The sequence below is a fragment of the Hylaeus volcanicus genome, chromosome 4 (assembly GCF_026283585.1).
Source record: "Hylaeus volcanicus isolate JK05 chromosome 4, UHH_iyHylVolc1.0_haploid, whole genome shotgun sequence".
Lineage (NCBI taxonomy): Eukaryota > Metazoa > Arthropoda > Insecta > Hymenoptera > Colletidae > Hylaeus > Hylaeus volcanicus.
This window is the reverse complement of record NC_071979.1, coordinates 14,035,538-14,055,613: the sequence shown is the minus strand read 5'-3', so window position 1 is coordinate 14,055,613 and position 20,076 is coordinate 14,035,538. Positions and strand designations below refer to the sequence as shown.

The window sequence follows — 20,076 nt, the reverse complement described above, 5'->3', positions numbered from 1 at the left end:
ACAGAGCACTGAATTATGACAAATGTACTATATTATCGGGTGGTATGATGGAGACAACGGGCACGTGTTAATTCAAGTGCTTGATACATTTCTAGGAGCTTGACCTGGACACCTGTGCCTTGACTACTATACTACTTGTCAGATTTTATAACAGAGAAGTCCAAGTTAAGTTCATAGAACACTGAACTACGATGAATTTACTATATTACCTAGTGGAATGGTAAGTGTAACAGCTACATATTAATTGAGATTTCTAGGAGTTTGTCATGGACACATCTGACTTGACAAATAACTATTAGGTTGTCCTAAAAGTTTCTTTCGTGAGTTGCATTCAATTATTTTCTGTGGCAGTGTTTATATAAATAGACAATCTAATTTCTTAGACATTGATGCTGTAACAATAATGAAGCGAAATGAATTGTACACAATTTTGTAATGTAACATAAAACATAAAATATTGTGTATGAATTAATTATTAATAAAACGAAAGAAACTTTTAGGACAACCTAATATAATACTTAATACATCTACACTGGGGAAGTCCAAGCTAAGCGCATACAGGACTGAATTACAATGAATTCAGTATACCGCCTAGCAGAGTAGTGAGTAGATTATGCATATATTAGTACAACAATACATTGCGAATACGTGACGATACGAATTTCTTTTCGATTTTCAAATATTTTCAAGAGTTCTCTTAGTTTAGGATAACGTCATCTATAGTGCCTTATCGTAGTATCCTTTGTCACTACAGCTTCGATAGACGCTTTTATACGGTGTCCAGAAATAATAACTGGCTGTTTAATCGCAAATTTAAAGAAATGATTTAAATCACCCCATTACTTATAAAAAAAATAGTGAGATTTTTCATTCATTCATTATTCTTTTATATACCTAGAAGATAAACGCTGGATACTGATGACATTAGGGCTCTGTATAACCGTTACAGAACAAGCATCACTGCTCGCCACTTTAAACACTTGCACTATCGTCAAATATGCAAATTAGCGAATTACCGAACTGCCTTGTCGATTCAGTGAAATAAAATATTTTTTCTCCAGACTGACCTTGAATGACCTCGAACCAGCGGGTCGTCGTACTTGCTTTAAAAGTCTCCGTTAGAGAATAAATACAATTAAACTTTACGGGCCCATTAAACAGAAGTTGATGACCTTGAAAGGTCGTTGTTTCCAGTCACTTAAAACAGAAATAATACTGCGCGCCGAACGTTCCCAAAGAAACCAGGTAACGATCGATTAATTATATTCTCCTTATCTCTTTAAATAGAAGAGCTCGATTCAAATAGCCTGTGTCAAGTGTTTAGCTCTATATAGTGTCTAAGAAAAATTGTTAATATGTTAAACTGTCCATGTATAGCTAATATATATTTCATTTAATGCGTAAATGCATATAAATTTGTAGCTATTAAAGCATGACTCTGAACATTAAACAAATTAGTTAGAATGTGAAAAATATCGAAAACTCGCAACCCAAAATATAATATAATACGAATATAACATTTCTAATACGAATGTAATATTTTCAGGCATCTTGTTTTTACATTTTCATACAAGAGAAAGAAAATGATTGTAATCGAAACAAAATGTAATACACGTTTTAAGATCTGATCGCGTTTCGATATTCAAAATTATTAAAAAGAAAAAGAAAAAGAGAACAAGTTTTTTTATTGTACGAATACCTGTTAATATAATTAAGCGTCTGAACGGCTGAATAAATTTTAATGAAACTTTAAATTTAAATTTCGTATTCTTATCTTAAAAACTAATTCGATCTTGAATAGAATCGGTTCCCAAATAGTGATGGCTATGTCTCATGAATCTCAGAGAATTAAATTCTACAAGAAAGTTTGAAAAAACTTTTAACTATCCAGCTTTGTTTCATTTCTCTCTCAGTTAATTTATTTTTATTGGCAGGTACCTGTTTCTCCTAATTTGTCTTTTTTTTTTTTGCTGATTTCTGTTTCTGTTCCTTTCCTTTTCATTTTACCAAATTATACATGATTCGTCAGCAAATATTGTGACGCAATCACCTCTATTAACTTTCAACAGACGTCCATCGGAATTGTAGACATTTTCAACAGTGTATTACAAAATTGGTAAATATTACTTAATTAATGACTCAACGCTCAAACTTAAACGCCTATAATTTCGGAAATATTACAAACTTGAAAATCTACGTTCGATTATACTTGGAATATGAAAACATCAGAGAATAAAAGCAAATTGTTTCTCAAAATTTGAAAGTGGAACAAGTTTTAAAACATTTTTTATTTGTTAACACTAAACCTACCAATATTCTATTTGTACTGCGCTTTGTCAAATGACTGGACTTAAATGCATTTCCTTCAATTGAATGCAAACATATTTCACGTAATACCGAGTTAAATAATACATACAATAATTGTATATAATCGATATATTGTAGATAAGAACTGTACACAAGAGTTTGAAAACGGTCATTTGACCAGTTGTGGTAGGTTCAGTGTTAATATTTCCAAAATACATTGTTAGAAAGACATATCTTTAATCTCTGGTGTCATAGGCGTTTAAGTAACGCTTAAACGTTAAAATATTAATAATTTGTATAAAAATTAACAGAGATTGCGTTCACAATACACCCTGGTCCAGTTACTAGACTCACCCCGTATAAGTGTTCTCCAATAAGCAATTTCGTTATTGAGTTTTTTCCCCTCAAACATTGTAATAAAAGAAGAAAAAGTGGAATTACTCAAATAATCTATTTTATACATTTGTTCTTACACAATATCGCAACAATTTCTAAAGTAGCAAGAAGAATATTTTTTTAAATTTATAATCGTTGCAATTTGCGCATAATTTTACATTCAATTCGTGAAAATGATCTTTCACTAGAATATAATAATTATTTCCAACGGTATACAACACTCCTCGCGAACTAAATCAAATGTATTCGAACGTGTTAGTGAACAGCTAAAATTCCCAACAAGTTTTACTCACGTTATTCGGCGCAAGATGCAAGGAACGAACAAAAAAAAGTTTCGAAGTTACCCGTGACGATATTCGACCAAATAAACGATCGTTCGTTTCCACGTACGAGGAATAGTTGCAGATAGCAACACAAGGCTCCAATTACCACAAAGCAATTGACGTTTCGCTAAACGTTCTTAAAAGTGCTAAAATTACGCACTGATCGAACACACGCGGAGGTACTCGAGTAGACGTGTCTCTAGTATTTGCGGTTTCATCCCGTGCGTAACACACTAAAACTCTCGCAAACACGAGAGTGCCAAAAAAAAAAAAAAGAATTCACACTCAGGTGGTAGGAACCGTAACTATAACCACGACTAACACGAATATTTTTAATTAGATGAACGACGTACGTGAGCTATCATGTGGTGTGATAATTAAACGATCGCGAAGAGAGACTTTCCTCCGATATCAAACCAGAACGTGACCAATGGCAGTCGAATATCTGAGGAATTTAAGATGGGAATGACGAGGAAGCGTATACAAACATGTTATTCCACGCAAGATCGGCAACAAAAAATAACAAAACTCTGGCAACGAAATACGTAAGTTGGGTTGTATGGGAAAAAACAACTTTTGTCTGAGAACATTTCGACTTTCGGTGACGAATTACGATCCTACTGGTACGTACAAGAGGAAAATTTGACCGGGAAACTGAGCTAATTCGGAAACATGATAAATACACCATTTAACCCATACCGGTCCAAGTTGTCAACTCGTTGATAGCCGGTCGAGTTTAACTTTTGTTTAGAAATAGAAAGTACGTTATCGATGGGATTAATAAAAAAATACTTTTATTTATTTTAAGTATTAAGCGTAGAAATGAATTCTGTGGCTTTCTAAGATTAAAGCGTTAATTTATAAAGAGAGACCATGCAACTCTTAATTTTCCCTCAGTCACACATTCCAAGAGAGTACATATAGTTGGAAAACTAAATGTTGAAACAGTCTGTGTGTTTCGTTACTACTCGTAGGATAAATATTTCTCTGTACAGTTATAAATAATTGAATGGAAAGGCACAAAATTGATTTCTACATCGGACGGTACACTAGTTTCTCATTGTATGAAATCGCGTTATAGGAAATAGTGCTACAATGTAAGAATTTCCCTTGTATAACATGGGCGCGTTGTACGAAAGTTTACTGTATTTTTCTTTTCTGGTCTCGAATCGCCTAAAAGCATTACTTGAACTGTAACGCCAAACTTTGCCTGCGCCTGGGAGGAGACTTGGACTAAACACTAAGGATTAAAAAATAATTAGTAGCCTGCGGGTACTATCATGAGCAAATTATCGTGCGAGATGCGATTAACATTCAGCCAGAGATGAGTCAGCCATTCGTTTCAGACAAAAACAATCGTTTTTTATCAGAGTTTAATTAATGGCAATAAATAGCTGTGTACGTCGGATGTTTCCTCTAGTTTGATGATTCAAAATATAGTAAGATCCTCGATTACAGCAGGAAATTGGAGCAAAAACTTCTGCAATAGCCAAGGTGTGGCGGCACTTCCTATATTCGCCCCTAGAGGGGAGAACGACCGATACCTTTCTCACAAGTCCTTGATTCACATCCGATTCCTACAGTATGCCCCCGTTTTAGCTCAACAGACCTGAATATCTCAACAACCGTTAAAGATATGATAAAATGATTGTTATGAAAGCTCGTTGGTATAAAAGGGGAAATGGTACGGCGTAAATAGTCTTTTTTTTGTAGGAAATATTTTTCCTGCAGACAATTCGCAGGGCACTTACTTTGATTTCAGGTTGATGGTGTATTACTAACCGTCATCAATACTGTTATTGGTTATCAGAGATATTATATGATTTCATATGAAAGAATTAAATTAAATTGTTTGAACACATATTTATTCGTGATATGATAGTATTTTTAAAGATGTATTCAACAATGTTTCGAATGAGGCCCATGGCATAATTTCGTGATTGTTACAGATCGATATAATTCTCTTAAAGATAACTAACCCCGTACCAGAAGATTGGAATACTTTAATTGGGTAAACACATACCAACGAAAATTTCATTTTATAAAAATTCAAATTTTCAAGATTTCTTTGGGATATATTATCTTTTTATTATGAATGGTGTTATAGTGCAACACTCTTAGGACGCAATGAACTGTCTTGGGCCTGCTCGGGCCTCCTTGGGCCTTCTCCGATTCATACGTCTTTGCGACCCCTTTTATAGGGATGTCTAATTCTGAGCGCGTGCGTCAAACTTGGACAGTCTGCGCATTGCCGCCAATAATACGCGGTAATAACGTCACATAGGTGTAAATGAATGATGCGTGAATTTATAAAATACCTACATAGGCTATTCTTATATACTTATCGAAGTAGACAAGTAGAATGTTACAAAAACTAACACTTTATTTACCGGGAGCCTATTTATAGGCTTTTTAATTGCAGTATTTAGCTATTCGAATTTATTTACTGTGTCGATGGTTGTCTACTTACAATGATCAGTGTTTGGAAACAAACTTGGCTTTCAATGTACCCGGTAACAGTATGGAGAAATTATTGTCAGTCAAGATTGGCATATGATAGTGTAGAAAATCCTTTTTTGAATTAAAGACTGTTTCTAAATAGCCCGGTAGATAAAGCGTTAATATTAATGACAATATTAGCAACTTATTACCTATTTGATCCTATTGGCTCCTGACATTAACCACATACTAGTTCTACTTAATCTACTTTCCCACATACTTCCATTTATCTTCTGTAATCAAAGGATGCAGAGCTATAATTACATTTTTAATTGAAAAAATAAAAAATCGATTTTTTCAAATCAACTTATATGTTTGATTTTGGTAGATTTTTTATGTAATAAATCTTTTATGGGATAGTCAACGACTTTAAGCATAGGAATTAAGGAAAACTACAAAAAAACGTACGTTAAAGCTGCTGCAAACTTTTTAATTTGTGGTCAGAGCTTAACTTTGGGTTATTTCTTTTTGGATTAATTATATATTTTTAATCAATTCCTAATTCCATTAGAATGATCAATATACATTTATAGATATCGAGAATATATGACATATTTTTTATTCAATTATAAGTTTGACATTTATCTCAGGAGTAAACTTTACAAAATAAATATATTTTGAATGTTTTGATGTTGCGAAAATACCCTCACGAATAAAACAAATAAATAATTAACACAAGATTATTTGTGATTGAAACAAAACAAAAAAATACTGTAGTCTGAATCTTGAAGAATTCTGGAAATTAAAAATTCTGTTAGAAAAACAGTCTTCTTAAAAGAACGGTGAAAACATTCAACTTTGGTAGCTTATATCTTTTAAACAATTTTGAAAATAGCACAACGATGAATTAAACTTGCATCCCTTTTCAAATTTCGTACGATCTGTAACACAGCTCGATCCAAACAAAATCCCTGACAGAATAAATCGATTGATTTATGAACGTATGGCGAGGATGATATGACTGAAAACATTGGCAATTTATTTAGAAATTATCTGCGTAATAAAATGCTTCGTGGAAGACCTTTCAGAGTCTTGTTTAAAATAGTAATTTAATCGTCACCATTCATCAGAAACCCGCGAAGGTTTTCAGACAGTTACAAATCATAGAGGCATTAATGCCGTGTTCCTTGAAACTTGTTTACGCTTATATGAGCACGTATCAATATTCGTAAGCATTATTTCATGGTTAAAAGCGTCCCTATAAAGATAGTAATATTGACAAGAAAATTTTGCTATTTATAGAATAATATCTTTTCACGTCTAAATTTAGCACGTATTCGCCCTTCTTACAGATGAAACAAACAACAACAAAAATGTCTAAACTTACGATAACAATTATCTAACATTAACAAACATGCAAAAGTATACGAACGTTCGAGTGTTCCAAATGCAATCAATTCAATCCAGTTGTTCGCATATTCATAATGAAAATATAATCCTTATTGTCCCGTGAATATTTATAAACCATACGCGGTAACAATAGTTATTTCACTGGTAGCGTAAACAATTTGATTGGAATGATGCAACTTGAGTAAAAGTTTGAATCGCTCGCAATCGACTGATATACATAGGTTTCACACGCGATTGAACATTATAAAATTTACATTCAGTGCGTGCAAGGAAAGCGCTGCGTTGCCGTTAATTTGCACGTTAAAGTAACATAACAGAGACTGTGTATGCGAATATAATGTGTACGATTACATTAGATTGTCAGAAATTGCATGATACCTCTGTGCAATTATTTCAAATGGAAAAGTGTTTGCATGTACAGACTAAAACGTCGAAACCTGAAACTCAGTATTGGATGAACTTGGAAATCAAGACACCTTTCTTATCAAATATAATAACATATATATACATACATATATTTAATTAACAAACAGCTAAACTTGAAAATAGAACACTCAGAAAGAAACTTGAATCGTTCAGAATGTTTGATCACGCCTATCTACAGAACAATGGAAATGATTGAATCGTTAATACTCTATTTCTTCGAGAACAAAGCCAGCAGGATCGTAAAATGTACATTTTCCCTTCTACAATTGTTTCCTTCGCCTCGTAATTCGTATCTTAAATTAACTTTACTCCATACTTTTTATTGGATATGTAAAAGAAAATTAATTACAATTAAATTACAATTAATACAGTTTAAATGTTTTCAAGATGAAGCCAAAAAAATTTTGTAACAATTCTTCTAAATAACAATTCATAATTGTATCCTTTTCCTACGCCTTATTAATCAAAATCTAAATGAACTGTATTCCCCACTTTTATTTCATACATCGAAGAAAATTAATTACAAGATTTTATTGAATAACTTTGTTACGTGTTCCTAACTTAAATGTGTTCAAGATGAAGCCAAAAGAATTTTGTTACAATTTTTTTAAATACCAATTCAAAAGGTACGCTTTCCCTACGCCTTGTTATTCCAATTATAAATGAACTATATTCGCCCACTTTTATTGGATACATCAAAGAAAATTAATTACAAGACTTCGTTGCATAACTTTGTTACGTGTTCCTAATTTACACGTGTTCAAGATGAAGCCAAAAGAATTTTTGTTACAATTTATAAATATCAATTCAAAATACAAATTTTTCCTTCGCTTCGTCATTGGTAATTTAAATGAACTCTAATGAAAATTATTTACTAGATTTCGTTGCATAACTTGGTTACTTGTTCCTAATTTCCATGGGTTTGTATTATAATTTTTGGGGTCCAGACAATGTAAAATAATGTTACGCTTTCTTATGGCAGAAAAAAAAAAACTTTGCTGGACGAAGCGAGTGCCACTCGATTCAGGAGCAATAAAATGAATCGTGGTTACATTTTATCGAGGGAAAATTACGTTAATTGCATTCTAAAGACGCAAACGTGCACTGACCTGTCGTTGGTCCCCGCGACCCGTGCGAATAATGGTGGTCGGTGTCCACACACTGGGTGACACTACTTAGTTTCTGGTTTAGGCAGAGAAGGGCGGCCGAACGGAGGAATCTTCATGGGACGTTCACTATCATCGTGAGTCTTGAACTAGACTGTGCACAGGCACCGAAGAACTTGTTCCTTTCCCTCTTCCTTTTCTTTCAGTCCAACTCAAGCTGGAGGCGGAGGGACACTCGAAGGTTGCCTTCGGCTTCAACGAAACCAAAATGGTGAGCATATCGTGGCATCATAAATCCGGGGAGTCTTCGTTTCTGCGGTTCCCAAGGTCTCAGCTGGACCAGAAGTATGTTCTTCTAGTAGCTACGAGTAGTAAGCCAGCTGTATCTAGAAGGGAGATTAGTTCACCAGTTCTCGATTTGACCCATATTTTCTCCAATGTTATTTGCAAAATACGACTATCCCCCATTTATATCAGAATCACGGTTACTTCATTAAATTCATTTATTTCGACGTAAAATAAAAATAAAAATTCAAGACAAAAAATATCAGTCCCTTCGAAAAATAACAAATGTACCAAATGTACCAAAATTATATTTTATAATTTTAATATCGGGTTTCTCCACATATAACTTTTCTTCTCGTTTCTTATTTTTTAAGCATTTCTTTCGACATGCCAATACCTGTGATATTTTAATCGAATTATACAACATAAAAACTATAATTGTTTATCCCTAACTATTAGATATGATGTTTCAAAATTGTACGATTCAAAAAGGAATACCAAATTTTGATTTTCAAATTAAAAAGTTGAAACCACTGGCATTAATTATCGAGGAAATTATAATATTTTATGTTCAACTTGAAACGGTTGACTGCTTTCTGTGCGCGAACAAAGGTGAATTCCTTTTTTTCAAGATTAATATCAGCGTTAACAAACAAAAAGTAATAGAAGACGACGATAAAGTTTTGTTTTTAACAGATTTCACTTTTAGAAATCCATTATTTTGCAAACCGTATAAAAGTGAAATCATGTCAAAAAAGTAAGTACCGTGTAAATCTGGAGGAGAGTGGGGAGATAGGTGTATAAAAATTAATTTTACAGTAATTCTGATGACTTAATTAAATCTGCTTTCCGATCGAAGCTTTTGACAATATAACTGATACGATTGATTGGAAAAATACAGCGTTATGTTCGAAATGACGTCAAAACAATAACGTTGGTATACCAGCACAATTATGTAACAGTATATAGGAAAGTAGATAGCGGTGAAATGGAGACATTTCCCTTTTCCTCTGCACAGCCATATTATCTTACTACTTATTTCAATCGAGAAAGTTATCAAAATGACACTTGAAAGTATCAAGCTAATAATATCAAATCAAACAGAAGCGTAAAGCTGGACAATGAAATTATTTAACAATTATTCAATTCATTTTCCATCCTTACAGTTCTATTTTATTTGATACTATTTATTTTCAATCACATATTTAATTTCACAAGCACGCAGATTCACTATAATATAGAAATAAAACTTTCATCGGGAAATCACTACACAACAATTCACTTTTCCGTTATTAATTATAATATAATATTGTTATATAAAGCTAGTACCATAAGCATTCGTACTTTCTATGTCTATTGGTGAAATTTCTCTAAATTAAACGATAAGTTTGATGTTTACAAATAAATATTTAATTACAAATATATACACGCATAAAGTTTATTCGTGTAGATATTTATAGTACAACATCCATTTGCAAACATCAAACCTATCATTCAATTCAGACTTTCTTTAATAGACATAGATGGTACGTATACTTATGAGACTTGACTGTATGCGTGCGTGTACGTATCTATATGTATATTATATTTCATATATTTTTTCATTTGTCTATATTCTCATGAATTACACCATATTTTTATTTGTCATAAATGCATAAACATTCGCAGTTTAGTTCCAGGTTCAGAAGATAAGACGTGCTTTCATTTAAGTTTCAATTGTTTTTCTGTATCTGTGAAAATATGAATTTGCATAAATATATCCGTACTTTAACTACATAGTATATCAACGATAATACACATCTTATAACGTTTAGAATATAAAACACACTTTCGTTTAACTTCCAATTCTTTTTCTCTACCTATAAAAGTATCAATTTACCCAAACATCCGCAGTCTACTGATAACTATACTTTTGCATTTGTGCACGTTGTCATAGATTTCCCCATATCTCGATTCGCCACAAATGCACAAACATCCGCGGATCTAATTATAGTGAATCCGATCAAATATACAACACAATGTACTTATGTCACTCGGTACAGGTGTATTTGCTTACATAAACGAAGGAAAAGGCGCAGGCCTATGGAGACACGGCAAAACTGGAGGCATGATCGTAGAAATCGTGCGTGTTTTCACTGCTCCCCGACTTACCGCAATGTGTGGCACAATTACATCCATGGACAGTCTATATCCTACACGTAGAAAGTATTCAAACGAGATTTGTTTGAAAAATTTCTAATCGCGGCCCATCCGACGAATGCTTGTCGCCGATGTAGAGCGATCGTGTGTACAAAGTTGGGTCGAGCTCGTAACCCGAGCATCGTCGTAGTCCTCTTTTGGTAGGAACCAGATGAGTTCACTTAGCGGTCCTGTGTTAGATGCACTTGGTCGTATAGCCAATAAACCATGCGAAACGGGGGGATAAAGGCCACAGGGTGGGAGATTCCTCCTTCCAGGACCTGTGTGCACCATCGGTTCTCACCTTTATCCGAACGAACACGGCGCCATGCTCGACCACCGGTTATTATAGCCGATATATGTAGTATTTTACTGGACCAGGATGCCCGGTCGAGAGTTTTCTTGCGTCTCTCGTACGGTTTCCCAATTGTTTTTGCAATACAAAAGTCGTTCTCCGTCCAGGGCGTCTTGTTTCGTCGTTTTACATCCTCCTCTGTCCTCGCGTTGCCCCTTTTTTCTTTCCCGGCGGTTTCCTCTTTTTCCTCTCCTTAATCGTTATTCTACAAGTTGCTCGTTGCTTTTTATTTGGAAATGTACAGTGCTATTTTTAACCTGGGGTACTCTTCACCTTCGCGGTCTTGCTCCTTTCCTCGTGATTTTGCTTACAGAGAAGTCGGCGTTCCTCTTGTCTTGGGGTAAATAAAAATATGTTTGCGAGACTAAATAATAATCGTTGCTTCGAAACAACTTTTGTTGGCTGAATGGTGGCGACGACACTCTGCGTACACCTAATCCTCGATTTCTATGGTACCTTTTTTTTCCATGACTTTGTTACTACACGATATTCAAATTAACGAAATTCCGAAAATAGAAACTGTCGAAGGTAAAATTTACGTTGTGCGTGTATTTGTACAGTCATTTTTTTGGTTCGTTTGTTAACATTGACGTCACAGATGAAAAAGGGAATTCCCCCTTTCTATACAAAAAAAACATTCAATCGCGTTAAGTTTGGAAAAATTGTTACAACTTTATCGATAATAAATATTTTTCAGAGATATTTGAAGGAAAGAAGCAAATTACTTGTTAACATTGTAATTTATATTTTTTGATATGCAATTATCAGGATGAATAACTACAACTTTTATAGCAGTTTTATAATACGATTAAAATTTTACAGGTTTCGCCGTGTGGAAAGAAATTTAAGAAAAACAAGTGAAAAAAAAGGTCATATACGAATGAAACCGAAACTAACATTATAAAATGTATATTTTTGTGTTAACTAAGTGTTTAAAGTCACATGCACCTTTCAAGGTTATTAGGGACCACGTTTTGCCACGGTTTAATAACCATTGGTTATTTTACAAAGTGGACTGATATTTTTTGTTTTTCATTTTGTATTTTACTTTTATTTCATCTTAAAAAAATAAAATGAATTTAATTAAATAAGTGATTAATTTCCCAAGTAAAAGCCATAATAGGTGTACGAATTAATATAATATAATCTTTTATTTCACTAGCTGCATACAAAACACAGATTAAAGTACGATCGAACCTAAAATCTCTTTCCATTTCTGACACTTTTGCAAAATGGAAGCTACTTAGTTCGTAACGATGCATATATCCATGTAAAACAAAATAATTGAATTAAAGGAAATATGTTTATTTGTACGATACGCGATAGAAAGAAAAATTAAAAACCGATGATAACAGTTATGCTTATTACCGATGCCAGCGTGGCTGGAAGTAATTGAGCGGATTCAATATTAGCTTGGTCTGGTTAAGAATAGCCACGATGGGAATCCCGTTTGACCACCTTGCGTGCCGGTTGCTTACTGACTAAATTAGGGTGAATGTTCCGTTGTACAAAAGCCATTGATATTATTTTGGTATCGACTGATAATCTTTGATTATTTACGCACGAATTCAAACCGTAACCAACCGCAATAATAAAATTTTGTATCATTACTTATTTCAATATTTAATATATTTGATTGATTGTAGCTTTTGTATTTAATATTTCTTATTAAAGGAAATGGAAGAAGAAATACTTATAGATAAATAATTTAAAAAACTTGGAGGTAACCGATAGACGACAAATGATAATTCGTAAATAAAAAGTTGGTTACACCGATTAAACGAACTAAATTTGTCTGTGTTCATTTCCATTGTGGAATTGGTTACGTTTTATACCACCAAACGGTTAAACATGTGATTCATTATAGGCCTGAAAATATCTGCGTTTGCTAATATTTTTGGCGCCGACCCAACCATTTAATATACGAAAATTCGTACAGAAAGCAAACTTTTTAATTAGTATTGAATTCTCTACAAGTGCATTTTTTATTTTTGTTTGCAGTCTTCGGTCATGCGCTATTATTAAACGCAATTTTTGGCACGGTCATACCGGGCATTGTAGAGGAAAATTTAATAGGATTTTTGTAATCTTTTAGACAATTCTCTAAATATTTGTATTTTTTACTTTAACATAAAACATGTCTTGTACATACAAATATTAACCCTTTGCACTCTATGGCTACTCTACATGGTCTCTCATAATTATTTCACAAATATTCAAAGTTCAAAGGATTAACCCTTTGTGATCCTGTATCGATTGAGGTTCGACAAAAATATACTGAAATCAGAAAATTTGGGCCGCAAAGGTTTAATATATTAAAGTAATCGTAAAGTTTGGAACGCGATAGCATCCCAAAACAAGTGAGATACCATACTGAAATTTTCAAGGTCATGAGCATCTGTTCACCCCTGGATCATTCAACATTGATCGTAATTAACAATGAAGTGGTTGTATCAGCACTCTAATCGTGATATATCGAGATCAAGTGACTATACCAATGAAACATTCATTTAATTTCGATTTCAAAAATCGAAAATCACGTTTTTGCCCGATTTCTCTTGTGTTATTACATACAAAATTTGTATACAAATCTGGGCCATATTTTACGGAATTTGTATAGATTTTTTAATTGAGAATCCATTACAAAAACAAAGATGAAAAATGGCAGTTTTGCATCGAAATCGTCATTAGCACTAAAATTATCTTCGTATCAATAAATAGATATTAGCCTGATTTTTTTCAGATTTTTAACATTAGGAGCTACATTCTCAAAACCTTTAAACAGCGATATTTTCATTACTTTTCGCTTGAAGAGAAACTTATTCGGAACATTCCTATATTTCTTTTTAATTACTACCTAAGTGAATAACTCTTTTAACTTAGGCTCCAGTCTCACTTAAAGTTCTTCTGTTTGTATCATTGTTCTATTTCTAACTATATGAAAATGATTAATATACGATTACAAATATTTTAAAAATACTTTCGAATATATCAATCTAAACCTTAGATAAAAATCAGTTGCCAGTTCTTTTCTTCGATTATGGTATTATTTAATATTTTCTACTTTAATTAATATACGACGTTATTTTCCGAATCTCTCATTTTTCGCTAATGTCGATAAATTACAGTACGAAAACGTTTAATGTCCTTAATCCTCATCTTGAAAGGTACCGAGCATACGATAAATAATAAATTATTCTTGGCACATGCGAAGATCATCCGATGGTACGGTTATCATTTGCACATTCATAACAAAATCGCTTACAGTTATATTAGTTTTTCTTGTATGCACTCATTGTGAACGTTTGTTAAAGTATTTGGAATTTTACATAAAAGAAGTTAGATAAACCTTATCTCTGCTGATAAAAAAAAACCTTAATTTTGTTTTAATCTTGCTTTCATCCAATTCTACCATGTAATACTGAACATGTATTGAAAAATATTGTGACGCAATCGACAATCGTCTCTGTTAATTTCCTTTTCTTCGATTGTCTCCTGTTGTTTGTTAAGCGAGGCATACAAATTTCGTTTGTATTTCACAATAATTTTTGAATATGTATGGTTCCTTTCTGTTCAGCCAAACCAGTTCTAGCAGAATCTACCCCCAATCCTTTGCTGTCTGTTTCTGACAAAAGGAAGGCTTCAGATTTATTACAGTATCTGCTTTATCCGGTAACATTCGCAGGCTTTCAATAGGAATGCAGCGAAATCTGTTTATGTTTCGTCTATTGCGCATGCGCAGCCGACAAACGCAGTAACGTACTTGCATATTCAACATCAATGAAACCAGGAAGGTTTTTGATCATTTTTGGTACTCTCAAATCAAATATTGGCATTTCTACAATAAAATTGTTATTTTCAGTGCATGAAACTGATGTTCAATTTATACAATTATTTAATTCTCCTTTATATGACTGTCTTCTGTTTTGTTTCATTACGGTCGGTACAGTCGTTTTAAACATGAAAATTATTTTGAAAGAAAAACGATGCAAGTGTATGCATTATAATAATATATATAATATAATCATATATAAGTGAAAAAAAGTTGTCGTGTGGACCACTGTTATGTTATTCTTAAAAATTATTTAAATGTTTTTAATATTATTACTAAAAGACGTAAAGTAGAATGAAATCCAACATACATATGTATAAAATTAGTGTCCTATTCTAACTGATCTGTTGCTACTGTTTGCGATGGCCCTGCAAAACAGTATCCTGATTTACATATTATGAGTACGCTACTGTTTCGGATGTCCCAGCCGCGCGTGCGCAAGAAAATCGTATGGTAAACTCTACAAACTCTACACTTTTACAAACATACAAACTATATTTTTTCTTCTTCCTTTCGCTCTCTTCTAAAATGGCGGATTAAGTTGGTGCTATGGTAATGTATGAATCACTAAAATGACCAATATTTGTATCTGATAATTAGGTTGTATTTTGTGGATTATGTAGAGTTCTGAGTTTGTTATGTGTATGTATGCGTTCCCGTGTGTGTGTGTAGTGACTAGGGTATGGCGGGGGCGTCGCTTCCCGAACCACCGCCGAAGCGGCAGCCCCTGCCGGACAAACTCTACATTTCATATCAGTATTAAATATCAACCATCAATCTGCTAATTATATAGAATATTCTATGACACTAATAGCCTCTTCCTCTCTTCTTCCATTTTCTTTATCAAGAGGAACTTTACCTACTGCTGCCTCTGCCCTTAACGATAAAAATTATTTAATAGTCAAACTAAAAAACTGTATCTTTATAAATTAATTTATATTTTCTAGTCAAATGTACAGTTACAATATTTCTGTCACAAAATATATACGATACTTGTTGAAAATTTTGTTAAACTTAACAGACTAATAATTAAAAGCAGTTGCTTTATGTTAGAATTGTTATTGGCTGTACTCTGTTATCAATTTCATTAGTGCTAAACATTGATACCTGCCTATATGGAAACAAATACTTAGAATAATGTTTCATTTCAATAAAAATGAATACACGAATCAAAGTTACAGGAATATTAATATTCCTGTATTAAATAAAACCTACATTAAATATGAATAATTCTAGTAAAATATTTTTATTTCTTAAATTTAAGTTACATAATTGGTTAACTGTCTTCATACCATGCATTTTAAAAACAATTCAGTAATTGAATGCAAGGTAATTCTAATACATTCCAAATTGTATTGCACATATCTACAGTATTTTTTTCTTTTTGAATGCATACAAATAATGTTAAATTAATATAATATAAAATACTTATAAAAGTACTGCAACATTCCTTTATTTTATTTGTAACCTTCTACAAAATTATGAATTGACATGCTTATAGATATTTTTAGTTTAACCCAATTGTTTAATTTGTAACATATTCACTTTATAAAATTTTAGTTTAACTTTCAAATATTATAAAAAATGTGAAATAAATTTAACATATATAATATGTTATTTTGAAATCATTTCTTTATCACTGAGACATTTTACCAAAAGCAAACATTATGGAAAAATGTTTTTAATATTACTTCCATTTTATAATAATATGCGTCATCTCCTAATTGTTAAAACGAAAATGGGGGTAGTATGCAGTAAAACAAATATTTAGTTATGTAAACTGTAGTATAAAATTGTATATTGTAATTCGAAATAATGCGTTATTCGATTTTAATATTATTATCTATTATTATAAATATAATTTGATTCTAATATTTTATATATTTTGTATAAATTACAAGTTCCTTAAATATAACATTCAAATATCAACATTTTAAATGTTATATATTCGATGGTAATTTCACTAATTAAACATTATATTATATTCACCATATTAAAGTACAATATAATTGTAGTAATAAATTAAATTGATTTGGTGTGTATAAGATATAAAAATAATAAAACGGCTTCTTATTTCACAGATGTTGGTTCAGTTAAAGTTTTCGTTACTAACTTTTCCTTAATACTTAAACAAATTATTTCTTATTGATTACTATATGATTATTAGCCAATTATTTTTACAATGTATTATTAATTAGTTGTAAGTGAGACTATGTTACAAAAAATATATCTATTCTTAAATTAAGGAATATATGATCAAAGAGGTACAATGACTATTTATAGAGGTATAATGTTGTATCCAAAATATTTAACTTCATTATAAAATATCAAAAGTGATGTTTATCAATTTTGTGATTACTAATCTAATTGTGTATGAATTAATGTGAAATTAAACTTATATTTAGTACATACCATTTGTTTAGAAAAATATTATGAAATTTTGTAGAGCATGTAGAAAAGTTCCAATAAATTAAAGTTGTACACCTGAACATTAACTTCATAGATAAAAGTTAATATCAAATATTTGTTTGTATAGATAGGTATTTAACAAAAGGTAATACCTTTTCATAATATTCCTTACTTCAACAATACATATACGACAAAATTTAGCACTGATTCATAGTTATAAACATTTGTTCATCAATTATTATCATTGAACATTTCATAATTTTTGTTTATAGCTACAATTCCAGTTCAATTATTTTATATCATTTTGTTAATTAAGCATATATTAGTAATTACAACATGCAGCATTTCTTTTTGTTTTTTTTATAATTTTGTTTCAATGGTGGTCTTTCAGATAACTGAAACTTTCTAACAATTCTTACTAATTCGTAGAAAGCTTGGTCAACGTTCATTTTTAATTTTGCACTACATTCGATGTAAGGAATTTTTAACTGACGAGCCATATTTTGAGCCTCATCAACTGATACCTAAAAGAAATAATCGAAATTAGCATTTCTCATTTTAAAAAACAGTATTTACATCAATTTTGTTTACTAACAATTCTTTGATGATCCAAATCAGCTTTGTTGCCAACCATAAGCATAGGAAACTCGTCACGATCTTTTACTCGAAGAATCTGCCTATGGAATTTTAACATTTCATCGAAAGATGAATGGTCTGTTACTGAGAACACAAGAAGAAAACCTTCGCCGCTTCTCATATATTGCTCGCGCATTGCACTAAATTCTTCTTGGCCTGCTGTGTCTAATACTAGAAAATCATATAACCTAAGTTAGATACATTATTAAAGTTACTATATATATTTATACCATAACTTTAAATATCTAGAATAAGACCATTTTAATTTTTTAAGTAAATAGAAATGCTAATAAATAAGGAATTATAATCTTACGATAACAAACCCATGTTTCATTATGGAACTGCATGAAAATTAACATAAAATTTAATAAGTTATGAAAATTACTTTACTTGTAAAAACAAAGTTGAAATAATAATCGATACATAGTGTCATATCTTTACTGATATACTCACTGTCAAGTTTTGCAGGAATATCATCGATAACGCATTGCTTAGTATAAGAATCTTCTATAGTTGGATCATAATCAGTCACGAAATAACTCTGAAAAATATTAACAGCAAAATTAATCGAAAATCACGAGATTAAAAATATTACAAATTGAAAAAGCATACGAAATTTATTAACTTATTATTTATTAATTTATTCTTTTTAATTAACTGCAACAAGAAACAATTACACACTTAATATCTAATATCATAGTTAATTCAAATATATTATGCTCCAAAATATATATATAATTTTTTAACGTAAAAAGTCAGTTAATTTTTAATATTATGGAACGCATCTATAAAATATTTTCAATCTTACTAAATAAAGTAAGATAAATGTACGTAATTAAATCGATAAACGAATTTGTGGTTTGTATGACATAATCAGTATTAAAAGCATATTAACTTGTTCTTTTAATACTTCAAACAAGCGAACTTCTAAGAACAGTCGCAACTCGCAACCGAAATATAGTTCTAGAACTTTGAATTAACTAAAACATTTCAATATTGTGAAGTTGTCTCGGTATAGTAAACAATGAAGAGGTCTCTCCTTTATTGGAATCGATCGTGGCGTACAATACATGTATAAAAACGAATCTTATTGATAAATCCTTATAAGTGTACAAAGAAATTGTAAATACACACATATATGCGTATCTAGACAGGCATATTTATGTAGACGAATGTGTAATCTGTATGATATCGAGTGTATATATGGATACACATGTACATTAGATGTATCTATTGGCTATAAAAAAATACTTACTTGAATGAATTGTATCGTGATCGCTGATTTTCCGACACCACCCCCACCCACGACAACCAGTTTATATGTCTGCGCATAGGTTTGTTTATCACCAGGCTTCGACATTTTTGGTATGGTTAATGAAATTCGTAAATTTCTAACAAACAATCACTGACACATATTGAAAATCGCACGATAAAATGTGAAGATATACAAAATAGAGGTGCATTCACATCCAAGCACATAGGCGCTCTTTCACCAAGGAGAACGATACATGGAATACTCGTATTTTATTGCTAATGCAATACTTCACCGCCTATGCACGACTACGAATCATAAGTCTTACCAAGTCTTACACACGCAACTTTACTGAAAACCGTAGCAATGAACGGAGAGAGAGAGTAAGAGAAAGAGAGAGAGAGAAAGAGAGAGTATAAGAGATGTCCCCACCTTGCATCTATACCAGCTAATACATACGTATATGCATGTGTTTCACGCTATTTCAATTGATTGCGCAGTCGCTATTGCTATTACGATACCGCCCTCTCATAAGCGCTCATGCCCACCTGAAATACTTTATAAAGTTGATTGATTCCAAGACTACAGATTTTTCTATGATATTAAATATATATTGATTTTACTTTATTGTATTATTCTTTAATGAAAAGTAGATTGACTTATATTAAAAGTAGATTGATTTTATACTTCGAAAATGTCCTTTTTTCACGTATAGTAAGTAA

At 31.8% G+C, this 20,076-nt stretch overlaps 2 protein-coding genes across 4 annotated transcripts in view; both read right to left on the bottom strand.

Annotated features, from left to right (window-relative positions):
* Window positions 1–8,985, bottom strand: part of LOC128875656 (monocarboxylate transporter 13-like) — a 16,700-nt gene extending 7,715 nt beyond the window's left edge. The window contains exon 1 of one of the 3 annotated variants that reach the window (XM_054121432.1): window positions 8,411–8,985. The gene's annotated coding sequence lies outside the window, so the exon portion shown is untranslated. Of the gene's footprint in view, window positions 1–894; window positions 986–2,996; window positions 3,468–8,410 lie in introns of those variants that run through there. The other 2 variants (XM_054121435.1, XM_054121436.1) reach the window with 2 other exon arrangements.
* Window positions 8,986–15,976: 6,991 nt separating this feature from the next.
* LOC128875419 (ras-like protein 2) lies at window positions 15,977–19,805 on the bottom strand. Its single transcript, XM_054120990.1, has 4 exons — window positions 19,358–19,805; window positions 18,556–18,643; window positions 18,062–18,273; window positions 15,977–17,990 (listed from the first exon to the last, which is right to left on the bottom strand). The coding sequence occupies exons 1-4, from the start codon at window positions 19,460–19,462 to the stop codon at window positions 17,796–17,798; spliced, it is 600 nt and encodes a 199-aa protein (XP_053976965.1). The 5' UTR covers window positions 19,463–19,805; the 3' UTR covers window positions 15,977–17,795.
* Between the last annotated feature and the right edge of the window lie 271 nt (window positions 19,806–20,076).

Excerpts from the sequence above, each read along its gene's own strand:
- LOC128875419 (XM_054120990.1), bottom strand. The coding sequence starts at position 19,462 with ATGTCGAAGCCTGGTGATAAACAAACCTATGCGCAGACATATAAACTG. Across the intron at positions 18,274-18,555 it reads TATTCCTGCAAAACTTGACA|TATTAGACACAGCAGGCCAA; the intron begins GTGAGTATATCA and ends ATGATTTTCTAG. Across the intron at positions 17,991-18,061 it reads ATTTGGATCATCAAAGAATT|GTATCAGTTGATGAGGCTCA; the intron begins GTTAGTAAACAA and ends TATTTCTTTTAG.